The 12,073-nt window shown below is 33.2% G+C and overlaps 3 protein-coding genes across 5 annotated transcripts in view; 2 read left to right on the top strand and 1 right to left on the bottom strand.

Moving 5' to 3' along the window:
• Positions 1-8,009, top strand: part of LOC111002090 (receptor-mediated endocytosis protein 6 homolog) — a 29,620-nt gene extending 21,611 nt beyond the window's left edge. The window contains exons 22-33 of one of the 2 annotated variants that reach the window (XM_022272196.2): positions 97-303; positions 892-1,019; positions 1,507-1,669; positions 2,515-2,626; positions 3,038-3,246; positions 3,424-3,566; positions 3,672-3,761; positions 4,312-4,426; positions 4,832-4,979; positions 5,286-5,399; positions 5,895-6,071; positions 6,636-8,009. In XM_022272196.2, coding sequence (XP_022127888.2) covers positions 97-303; positions 892-1,019; positions 1,507-1,669; positions 2,515-2,626; positions 3,038-3,246; positions 3,424-3,566; positions 3,672-3,761; positions 4,312-4,426; positions 4,832-4,979; positions 5,286-5,399; positions 5,895-6,050 — 1,585 coding nt within the window. In that variant the 3' untranslated portion in view covers positions 6,051-6,071; positions 6,636-8,009. The remainder of the gene's footprint in view (positions 1-96; positions 304-891; positions 1,020-1,506; positions 1,670-2,514; positions 2,627-3,037; positions 3,247-3,423; positions 3,567-3,671; positions 3,762-4,311; positions 4,427-4,831; positions 4,980-5,285; positions 5,400-5,894; positions 6,072-6,635) is intronic. The other variant, XM_022272197.2, reaches the window with a different exon arrangement.
• LOC111002091 (40S ribosomal protein S23) lies at positions 5,860-10,339 on the bottom strand. 2 transcript variants are annotated; one of them, XM_045634407.1, is made up of 5 exons: positions 10,232-10,339; positions 9,726-9,885; positions 9,109-9,307; positions 8,607-8,693; positions 5,860-6,069 (listed from the first exon to the last, which is right to left on the bottom strand). In XM_045634407.1, the coding sequence occupies exons 1-4, from the start codon at positions 10,233-10,235 to the stop codon at positions 8,625-8,627; spliced, it is 432 nt and encodes a 143-aa protein (XP_045490363.1). In that variant the 5' UTR covers positions 10,236-10,339; the 3' UTR covers positions 5,860-6,069; positions 8,607-8,624. The 2 variants fall into 2 exon arrangements, with proteins under 2 accessions (XP_045490363.1, XP_022127891.1); XM_022272199.2 differs by lacking the exon at positions 5,860-6,069 and adding an exon at positions 8,254-8,325.
• Positions 10,340-11,446: 1,107 nt separating this feature from the next.
• LOC111002094 (DNA-directed RNA polymerase II subunit RPB9) lies at positions 11,447-12,016 on the top strand. The gene has a single exon (XM_022272203.2). The coding sequence runs from the start codon at positions 11,581-11,583 to the stop codon at positions 11,959-11,961; it is 381 nt and encodes a 126-aa protein (XP_022127895.1). The 5' UTR covers positions 11,447-11,580; the 3' UTR covers positions 11,962-12,016.
• The last annotated feature ends 57 nt before the right edge of the window (positions 12,017-12,073 follow it).

Here is a 12,073-nt window from a genome sequence, read left to right as displayed (position 1 = left end):
TAGTTACATGAAAAAACATTGGCTATTAAAAAAAATTGGTAAATGTTTATTTGATTTTGTATATATATCGAAATTCTTCCTATCACAATAATGTAGGGTCGAACGAAGACGTGAAGCGAGCAACATGTCGCTAAGTACATTGTCAGTGAACAGCGAGACGTCCGCATCCGGTGCCAGTTCGAGCCAAGACGTCAACTCGGAGAATGTGACTGAGAGGAGAGTGAGTCCACCACCGATCAAACTCTCCACAGGAGCAATACCAAAGAGCATCAGTTTCGATGCCTCCGCCGAGAAGTCGCAGAGGTATGAGGCCTTGGATTTACATTTGAGTTATTAATTTATTTATTAACACTTTGTTGCATTACATAAAAGGAAAATATTAAACATAATTTAATGACAAGCAACTGGCGGCCTTATCGCTTTAGAGCGATTTCTTCCAGACAACCACTGTTAGTAAAGGAAAAAACCACTATGAGTATATTAGATAAGGTAGGCAAGAAGTGCAAAAATAAAAAAAGGAAAAAAAAACATACTTAACAGAAACTAAAAGAAATAAAAATAAACTAAACTGATACAAGTTACATAAAACAAAACAAAAAGTAAACAGTGCACATGAATCATGACAATCTAAGATGAAGAAGATAATTTGTGTGTGTTAAAAATATGTATTTAGCATTTGTGTTGAACAGTGGTTCATACCGGCTATGTTCGCCTTAGGAGCAAAGTTAATATCGCGTCGGAAAATTTTGCACAGACTTAAGAATCGCACGCGCATACATTCAGAAAGAGTTGACTGCTACTGTCTCGCTCATACTGCATATGTCATATATTTTACTTTCGGATTTTTTTTATATTTAATATGGATTTTGTTTTCAATAATAATCCCTACAGGCGACGTATAGTTGGCGAGGAAATTGTCGGCAATTTGGATGAGTTGAAGAACAATGTTAAGCGTTCAGGCGGCAATCTCCTTCATAAGATCAAGATGTTCCGGCAGAAGGGACGCTCACATCACACTGGTAATTATTAATAAAAAATATCTTTAACGAATGCGAAGTTTGTAGTTTAGTAATAATGTAATAAATAAAATGTGTCCCATGTATATTCATAGTTGCTCCCATCACACTTTTAAATATTTTTATAATTTATGAATTAAATTATTTTCTCTTTGTCTTTGCTATGTTTATCTATGCTTGTCACATTAAGTCTTGTAATTTATTTTTTGTTCCAACATACTACATGCGGGTCCATCAATACACACATTTTGTGCAAATGTATAGATTAAGAAATTACCTAGTAATATATAAAAATCATATATTTATGTAGGCAAGAAAAAGAAATGTGAAATGCTTCTAATTTTACATTTTACGCCAGTTCTCAAGGATGAAGAACGAAAGAGAAGAACTGGAAATAAACTCCGCCACTCTATTAGTCGCCAAGTTTTCGGTTTTACTCAAAGATTGTAAGGAGCTGCAAAAATTTAAATTTATTATCTAAACCTTCCAGTTCCCGCCGAAGTCAAAGTTTCAGAGGAAGATATTCGCGATGAGCATAGTACTGAAACGGGCGAGAGTTCTGAAGAAATTCTAGCGAAGTATAGGCGACACCCGGACAAGAAACGACATTCTACACGGAGACCCTCGGATGTGCCTGATGCTGAACTGGATAGGTGAGTTATCTTTTTAGAAGAATGCTTTGTTTAAAATTTAGTTTTACTCTTATTAAGTAGATAAGAGAAATTGAAACTCTTTTAATAAAAATTGCGTGCTATTTTTAACGAATATATTGTATATATAGTTTGTAAATATAATACATTCTCTTCGACTGTTAAATTGCATAGCAATTAACATTCTATTATTTAAAGCACCTGATTTTTCGATTTAGAGTAGAAACTTAACTAATTCACAAACCGCTGTCATACTTAGCGCATTAGCATCTTATCCTAAGTATATGTGCTCGTAATAGGAAAGAAAATTTATTCATACACCGGATTCTAACCGGCGACCTCAACGATTAAGAGTCATCTCTTAGTCTACGGTTAGATAGTTGACGCATTTTAAACTACGTCATCGGCCAATAAATGTAACTAACAGTATGAACGTGCACGCAATGCGACTCGTAGCCAATACGTACCTACCTGCGTACGCACTCGTCACTCCTGATTGGTCGTTACGAGTACGGGTTGTTATTTTTCTATGAATATAAGATTTTTGTTACGCACAGCGGAGAATATATTATCTATCGTGGTTTTGATGAAATTAAATGGTGACATTTATCTAACAAATTCAAAACGTTTTCACATGCATTCTTCCTATTTATACTTAACATTAGCATATCGATCTCTTTCACGTATTAGATATAGATTCTCATGTACATCACACCCTCTCTATAAGATTAGTAAGTGCGAGCAAGACAGACAGATAAATATAATTTATGACCCGAAGCCTCGGTTCATATTGCGTCGACTATAGGGTTGTCAAAACGAATGCTATATCTAATAAATTTATATTCCAGGTGTGAAGGTGTAGTGGATTTAAACGAGCCAGAAGTATTCAACAGTATGAAGAGGAGGCTTCGCATGGTTTTGGCCAACACCGACTACCATTGTGTCGAATATGTGCCCAATGTGAGTATCCTAAATAAGACATTCCAGTAGATGCAGCTCTTCTTCTTCTGCAGCTCAGATATCCTTAAAATCTCCAAATTTATTCATATAGGTAACACAATGTACACTTATAAACGTCAAAAAAGAAATATATAATATATGCTTCTGATTTTACATTTACTGCCAGTTCTCAATTCAAGGCCGTAAAACGGAAAAGAAGAATTGGAAAAGAGAGTTTTTTGTTTTGCACAACGCTTGTAACGCTGCAACCATTACACTATGTTCCATTCTGGGAAATCATATAAAGAAATAGGAATTTCATATTTCAAATATTTTGTCTTATTTCTCTCAGGTGCAGATGAAAGAGACAAAACATTCTTAAACTATTAATAAATGTATAAGCAATAAAGTTTAAATAAATGTATTGTCTAGCGTTGTACAAGCACATCTCTATCCGACTGGGTACGCGCGGGCAATTGCGCAGAGGCAGCGGCGACTGCTCGCGCCTTAGCCTCGGCCGGGCCGCGAGCAGCCCGCTTAGCCGCTGCCCTGCGAGCAGACCTGGCTGCTAGGAGGCCATACGCCGCCTATCTTGCTTCTTGTCGGGCAGCGTTGGCGCATGCCCATCATGATCTTAGAGCGTAAGTACAGTGTAGCTTCAACAGTTATAGTATTTGATTTTCGCGAGGCAATATTTTACATTTTGGGAGGAGTTGAATTATTTAAGATCGATTTATTTTGCTTATTTATAGATTAAAATTGGTTTTAATCACGTTAATCTTCCAAATACTTGAACGATTTTTTATGTGTGTTTGCAGACAAATAAAACTAGTTCGCTGGGAATGCGCGGAGTGTGTTAGATGCGCAAGCGCAGCGCGGGTGTTGGAACAACTGGAACATGGTGCAGTTTTACGTCGCCTCGCCAAACATCATGCGCACTCTTCACATCATACAATCAATGGTCAGTTTATCAAATAACATAAGTTTTCAGTGATTGGTCCTTCGATCCGGAGTTTCCTAAATAGTTTCTGAAATGTGTTAATGGTAATTATATTAATGTTGCTAGGCGGAGAACTAATGGATGAGAAAGCGACTCGTCTCACGGCCAGTATTAAAGCAATCACCGCTGAAGTAAAAGCTGATCCATCCTGGGAAGGTACTATTTTTTATTTTGTTTTTTAAACAGCTTTCTTAGATTATAAATATCTAAGTTCCATATTGAGATGTTTTTCAATTTTCGTTTTGGTTAAAACTCAACATTAAGGTTGAACATTTGATGAACCATCTAGCTGGATATCCGTAGTTGCTCTCCACGCGTTGAAATCAATTTCCTTTGATTTGTATAATTAGTCAATGTTTGTATTTCTCTTTGTGTTTGTTCTGTTTGTGTCACATTAAATCTTGTATTTTATTGTACTAATTTATCAGTTTGAAAACTTGTAAATAAAATCAATAAATCGTAATTGAGGTACGAAAAATAAATCTGCTTTCTAAAATTCATTTAAAACAAATATTTTAACCAAAATCTATACCGCTACGTGGACTCGATCAAAGATTATCTTTTAATTTATTTATTTTTACAATTTAAATGTTAAATTTGAATAAATTTTAGATGTATAACACAATTCATTATTCTTTTATTATGTATATATTTATATATATTTGTTATTCATATGCAAGATTACGAATACGTTTATTTTGCGTAGGAGCAACACCAACGGTACTAGAAAGCGCGGAGATTACTGTGGAAAGAGCTGTCTTTGCACGACTCTACTTGCAAGTGCTATTTCCTAATGGCGACGGAGATATCGCTCGAGATCAGTAAGATTTTTATTTTATATACATATATAGTCATTTGGGTCATATTATTTAAGTCTTGATATTAATTTTCTGCTAGAATTACTGTTTTCTAATATTTAATGCAAACGATAAACAAAATCTATTTAGGTATAAGTTTTTGACATTTTTGTTACACGCCTAACATATCTAATAACGAATTTTTTTCTACACAATTTGTACGGATTTATTGTAGAGCTTCTATCATTATTATTTATATTATAGTAATAGAGAGAAAAATATATGCTGATTAAAAGTCTAAAATAAATTTTAACAAAATTATTTATTCCAAAATATTTATTATTAATTAGACTATATTTTAATATTCGCGCACGTTTGTTTAGTTAATTATATTTCTTTCCGATTTTAATTTTATCAATATATCGCCAGAGTGCTGAGCGAACACATGCGTCGACTGTCCGCGTGCACGAACGCGGTGCGAGCGGGCGTGGCCCCTAGGCACTTGTGGGCCGCGCCTTTCCCTCACGCCCAGCTCTTGCTCAGGCATCTGCCCGTCTATAGGACTCCGAGGGACAAGGCTAGTATACATTACTCCATATTTTTCATATAGAACCACAATTTTCTTTAATGTTTTTATAAATCAAATTTATCTTACAGTTTTCTTGTATTAGGGTTGTCACACGTACATGTGCAATAAAGAAGTAGAAATAGCAAACGAATACGAACACATATTTACATAACTCGACGTTTTGAGTGCTTTTTGGAATCGTAGTCAGCGAGCGACTGCCTTATCATGTTGACAGATAGCTGATAGTCAACTTCTAGACTGGCGTGCCCTCCAATAGGCCGCATCTCAACTTATATGAGAATGTTTGACTTTCAGGTGTCGTGTATAATGCGAGTGGTCTCTTCTCTAATGTCGGTTCTTTCTCTTACTGACGGTTCGCCACCGGCCGCTGATGATCTTACACCCGTTTTAGTATTTGTTATACTTAAGGTAAAGTATATTTATTTTGCAAATTTCTCAATTTATTTTCTAAAATTCTTTTGAAAGACAGTTGTACACATAATTTTTAATATTAAAATTAAAGAGTTGAATTGGTCATTTAAGAAACTTAAATAAAATAAGTAAGTACAGTTCTAAAAGATATAATGAAACCCTAATTTTAAATTCCATAATCTCCCCCAAAAAGTCAAAAGTGACATATCCTCATATTTTTACCAAACAATATATTACCTTCTGTGCTTTCATAAGATGTTATTCCCATTTATTATCAATTATTAAGACGCTGAACTAATTGTACAATACTTCTAAAAATTAATATTTTTTTACGTAAATTAATTTTGCAACCGCCCTGGCAACTTTCATTTCGCGTTAATGATATTTTACTTTGCTATGCTTCAAAAAAGAAATTGAATTCCCCATAATATCCGAATTAATGGAAAAAAAACTCGAATTGGCAATATATTTTTATTAATATTAAATTTCTAGGTGAATCCGCCATCCTTATTATCGACGGTGGAGCTAGTGAACGCGTTAGGAGGCAGCGTGTTGTCCGGCGAAGCCCTGTACTGGTGGACTCAGTTCTGCTCAGCCGTCGCGTACATCAAAACTATGGACTACGTGTCCGCCTCTTCGTATACGTAGCCACGACCGGCGCCGCTCCCTGTAAGTACAATTATTTGGACATGAAAATCATATTGATATAAAAATGGACTATTTTTTGTGTTATGACGTCATTAGGTAGTATATACAAGGAATTTGTACTATTTTAATTTTATTATTATTTCTAGTTCGGAATGGTGCTTTGTAATTTATTTATCTTGAGAAACTTTGGCTGTACTGATATTGATGATTTTTATTTTTATTAATTTTCACTCCTAATAGATGAAAGAAATGAAGAGAAGTTAAAAACATCTAAATAAATTGTAACAATTTTTCTTCCCGAATTTTTTTTTAATTGTATGCCCTGCTTTATACTTTATACCAACTCCATAGACAATATTTTTGTTGAGCTTTGTTGTTCATGTTCAAGGTATCACTTAGTCCATAAGCGATATAAAATTCGGCTGGGGCTTGAGACCAAATCACTTTACGATATACATATATCTATATTCTAAATAGATATGTCTCTTAAACGTATCCTAGATGGACAAGTTTTTATTTTTTTATTGTGTTAAATATTTTCGAATGCCATATAAAATATTGCATAATTTTTTATGTTCCTTGCAGAGGTCAGCGCGCCCAAAATTCGAAGATGGTGTCTCCAAACGTGAGCGCCGCAATACAGTATAAAGTCGATGTTAGCAAAATTTATAAATTCAGGCAGACCCAGATAAAATATTTGCTATTTTTACAGCTTACAACCGCGTCCTGATTATTCGAAATTACTATTTGGTTTTATTCCACACAGCCAAGCGCCATATTGTTTTTAACAAAGCGACTTTAAATTCGATAAAATTGTCTTTGCGTGTAACTTTTTTTAATAAGTCCGGATTGTTGGTTCTGTGTATATGTAAATATTTTTTTAGATTAAGTGAATAATTTTTATCCCGTTTCCAGTGGTAGTAAGCAATGTATTAACTAAAACACTAAAATTATTGCTTTGTCTTTTAGCTCAATAGTAAATAGATTAAGTAGAATAACATAGACCGCGGAATTATTTTTAATAACTGTTTTCAACTAACTTAAATAAGATTTTATTTATATCTTCACTTATTCGGATTTGTAGATTAAGGTTTGGAAACGCGTAACTATAAGAATCTACGTACTGACGTAACTGTGATGTGTGAAATAGGTGATGTATTTTTGGAACTTGGATTTGGCTTTACGCGTTTGGTTCAAATTCAATTTTGCTACTATTCTTGCTATAACTATTAATTAATCTCGATATAACTGTATAATTAGTGTTTAATAAGTGCGAAATAATATTGCACTACAATTGTAATCTCAATGTCATATAATACAACGAAAAGGGTTCTAATATTAAAAAATTTGAAGAAACTAGAGCTCATTAGTTTTAAGCATTTTATTTGCAATTAGTTCATTCCACTTTTATATCAGACTTCAATATTCTTCGTTTAATATGGTGTAGGGAAAACCTATGTAGTGAAAATCGGCGATTCGAATTTACGTGGTTTTCAATACATTATATACTTTTGTTGAATGTAGGTTAAGTCATTATGTAAAGTGCCTTTTATTTAAATTATTTTAATAATAAGTGTAATCTAAAAGTATGTATTTTGTAAGTGTGGATATTGTATTATTTTGAGTCAATTTATGTGAAGGTACAAATTACGTAATTTCTTATTACCTATATATTTTTAGTTGTTTATGATTGGTCATATCAATTTTACTGTAGGTACCCGATTCCGCTTTGCTACATGCAAATATAATCCTTTATTCGGTGTATCTAAATTAATATAAATCGCCGTCATCAATATAAACAAATCAAAAACATTAGTTTTATTATAGTTTTCATAATTATATTCTGAATACTAACTCTTGCCTAGAACGAAATTTAAAAATGTATAGATCTATTTTAATAGCTAACAGTGTTACTTGTAATCAAAGATTATACTTTTAGAAATATAATCATTAACTAATTATATTGCTTTTATTTTAGTTTTACGAACTTATGGACCTCTTACAAAAAAAATATACAAGCCTATTAAATATTGTAAACAATTTAAAGTCGGATCACAAAACTTAGCTAAGATCTTGGCCGCCTCTTGTATCATTGATCTTTCTAAAATCTGGTGACTAAATTGATGCCTTGGCTTGGTTGGTCATCCAACATCTTGGGAATGTTAATTTGAGATGGAAAAATATATATAAATGAAAGAAAAAGTGGTCGTACACAGTTTTATTGCATACTTGATTTTAACAATTTAAAAAATTTACACTTAAGAGCGACGCTGCACTGAAACAAAAGAGAAAACAAGGTAAGACATCTATTCATTGCCCAATTGATTAAGTCTATTCTGTGAAATGCTAATAATAATCAGAAAAGTTTGACGTCATGGCACTCAGTAGTAGCAAATAAAGGTAACATCATTTTATTTAAAAACCTATTGACAAGTTGCTCACATCAGTAAGAAATAGAAATTAGTTTAAATATATTATATGTATCTCAAATTGATTATCAAGTTAATCTAAACATTTTTTTAAAACAAATAGAAGTAAAATTTGTTGTCGGTTTACCTTATCACAATGTATGACCTATGACCTGGGCCTCTCCTTTTTCTCCTTGTACAGAGCTAGCAACGACACATTTGCAACTTTGACCACCTGAAAGTCAACAAAGTTTTTTAAATGGATGAATAAATTACAATTAACTATGTCTACCTGCCTGTGCGATCAGAGTAGCAAATACTCAAAACTCATTGGCAAATCATCAACAAAACCAAGATAACACCAAATTGTATTTTAGTATTAAAAAATAATTTAATCAATGTTCTTCAATTTCTGGGTACAAGTTATAGGTACAGGATGAAGCTAATTATATAATTATCTGTCTAGCTACGTAGGTTCAAACCAAAGAGATGGTATAATCACATAATATGCATAAACCCGATTATATGGTTTCACATGTATCTTATGTACCATGTTACTTTTACAAGCCAATTTCTTAATGTAACAAAATATAGGAAAAAAGTAAGAAACAACATAAGTTGTAATAATAAGTAAATTACAGGTAATTTACCTTAAACCGAACTCCGGGAATGTCACCAACAGCATGACCCTTACGACCGAATCCTGCTACTAATACTTCGTCGTTCTCTTCAATGTGGTTAAGACAACCATCACGAGGTACGAAGGCTGTTACTTTCTTGCCGTTTTTGATCAGTTGAACTCTGACACACTTGCGAATAGCCGAGTTAGGTTGTTTGGCTTCAACACCTCTGTAATAAATTAATAACATTCATTTCATAGTTCACATGCTTCAGTAATTATCATACATATCAAAGTTAAATCATGTCATCTTGTTTAAAAATCAACTGCAGCAAGCACTTAATATATTGAAATGAAAATAAAGTTAACAGAAAGTAGTGGTCGTAGTAGTAGAGAACACAAACAAAACAGTTATCAATGAACTTTTTCAAACTGTAAACAGCACGCTCCAGAGGTCAATGACCCACGTGTGATCCTCGACGACGCGCAGGACGCTACTACTCGCAGTATTATCCTGTGATTGTAGATAAAACACATTCACAGAAATAATACTGCGTGCAGGAACGCTATGATCAGTTGATATCTTCTTTACGATTCTTCATAACACCTGCACAAATTATGAACAGTTTAAGACATTTTACTACTTACACCTTTTCCAAAACGATGCCCTTAGCGTGTGAGGCTCCACCAAATGGATTGGCCTTCCATCTTGTACCCATGTGGGCTTTTTTGAACTCCTTGTCCGCCCATCGCTGCTCACGACGGTGATTCACGTGCTTACGAGCCGTACGTATACCGCGGGGTTTACCTGCAAATTGAAGTCACCGGTTCTAACCAATGTTTTGGAACAACACAAAAATCAACACTCAACACTTCGATCACCACTTCATGCTCAGAGAATACATTCTTGTACCTCAAAATCAATGGCAATTTTACATGATTCAAAAGGATTTGATTATGCACCACGAGAAAAACATGTCTACGCCATGGCCGACACCTAGGCATGCAGATATTTTTAACACAGAATTTTATACAGCTAATTGAGATAGTAATTTCCACTTCTGAAACGCTAAACTTATTTACACACTTTTTAACACAAGATAGAGGAATGTATAATTAAAACTACAATAATTTGGCGCAAAACTACCGCTTACCCATTTGGATAGCGTGATACCAATCGGCTACGGATAGGAAAAGAAATAAAAATTGCCATCCACAAGGATCTATGGCACATGGCAGCCAACTGCAGAAAAAAAATGTGTTGCCAGATTAGTATTGACAATACATTCAAATAAAAATTCAAGGAATAATTCGATTTATTTTTTTATCCCGTTTATTAAAACACACAACTAAGCTATGAATAATAAAATCATAGATAAAAATAAAATCTATTGATTAAAGGAATAATAAAAAACGTATGTGAACGCATTAGATGATATACTTCTTTGGCGTAACAAGTTAAAAATCTTTAAAAAAAATATTCTACGTTTGTAGAAAAAACAACACTCAGAATAGAATATTCTTTTAAACGTTTTAGTTAAATGGTTCGAGCCTGTGAAAGCGAACTATTCTAAAGCTTGTCAGTGGCTACGTCCAGCAAAACCTTCTTCCGTGTTGTGAATATTACGATCCGCACACCAACACCCAAATTTGACACCGTAAAGTTATTTCTAGGTGGCATGTAAATCGATAACTATGTTGTATATTCTATTATTTTTATATTTAAAACACGTGTTCGGTAACAGTACAATTAAACAGTGTAAATAAATAAATATTATTTTGGTGTTTTTAAATCGATTTCATATGCGTCAGTGATAGTATTTACTAATAATTTATTTATTTAAATAAAATCTTTTTGATAAATTTTAATATTTATCGTTAATAACTACTTCATTTTAGTTTCTCTTCCATACGCCAAAGAAGTATAACTTCTAACGCGTGTACTGAAGTACACACACTCTTTTTAAAGTGAAACTTTTATTACATCGTATCAAACTTTTTGGTCTGTGTGGCGCATGTCGCGTGTTGGTCGGCCGCGTTTTAATTTTAATATGTGTATATAATCTAAATATTTGTAAAGTATTATGTATGTCGTACTATCTAAGACACAGAATTTTTAAGCAAACCTGTATCCCTGTAACCAATAGTAGTAACAGAGCTATTTTTTCTTACCATTTTATCACTTTAAATATTATTTTGCCAAAAAAGTGGCAATAATCTAAATAAATGTAACACTTTTTGGTCTATGGCTCTTACTTTATATTCCGAATTTAAACCAGATAAAATAATCTAATGTAATGTCAAATTATTTTGATTGTCTATTAAGTGACATTGACACATGTAATAGCTTGACAGTTCCAAAAAAAAGACATTGTGCATAATTGTTGACATTGTTCATTGTTGTCTGTTGATGTTATCAAGATAAATTCCTGCTATTTAATAAAAAAAAGAACTACTGGCGAAAAAATTGGTGAAAAACGAGATTTTTTACTTAATTACCACGATGACCCTTAACCTAGGAAGAAAAGATGGAGGGCCCGGATATGTTGGTATTCAGTTTTGCCAAGAATGTAATAACATGCTTTACCCGCGCGAAGATAAAAATAATAAAGTATTGCTATATGCCTGTAGAAATTGTGACTACAAACAATTAGCCGATTCTAATTGTGTATATGTTAACAAAATTATGCACGAAGTTGACGAATTAACTCATATAAATCCTGATGTCGTGAGTGATCCCACATTGCCCAGAACAAAAGATCACATGTGTCCAAAATGTAATCATCGTGAAGCTGTGTTCTTCCAAGGGCAAACAAGGCGAGCAGAAGAAGAAATGAGACTTTATTATGTCTGTACAAGTTGCAAACACAGATGGACTGAGTGAATATGTTTTAGAGGTATTGTATTAATTATTAACCAAAATAAAGATATTTCTTTTCTCTTTGTTTATATTTTTTAACAACATACCCAACAATATTAAACCTCCATGGTGTAAT

The sequence above is a fragment of the Pieris rapae genome, chromosome 2 (genome assembly GCF_905147795.1).
Source record: "Pieris rapae chromosome 2, ilPieRapa1.1, whole genome shotgun sequence".
In the NCBI taxonomy this organism is placed as follows: Eukaryota; Metazoa; Arthropoda; class Insecta; order Lepidoptera; family Pieridae; genus Pieris; species Pieris rapae.
Note: the sequence above shows the minus strand (reverse complement) of the source record. Positions and strands in the feature narration are given on the sequence as shown.

Bases quoted from the DNA above. Each gene is read 5' to 3' on its own strand.
- LOC111002091 (XM_045634407.1), bottom strand. The intron at 9,308-9,725 runs GTAAGTAGTAAA...AATTTATTACAG, and splicing joins GGCATCGTTTTGGAAAAGGT to AGGTGTTGAAGCCAAACAAC. The intron at 8,694-9,108 runs GTAAATTACCTG...GTTGACTTTCAG, and splicing joins TTCCCGGAGTTCGGTTTAAG to GTGGTCAAAGTTGCAAATGT.
- LOC111002094 (XM_022272203.2), top strand. From the start codon at position 11,581: ATGACCCTTAACCTAGGAAGAAAAGATGGAGGGCCCGGATATGTTGGT.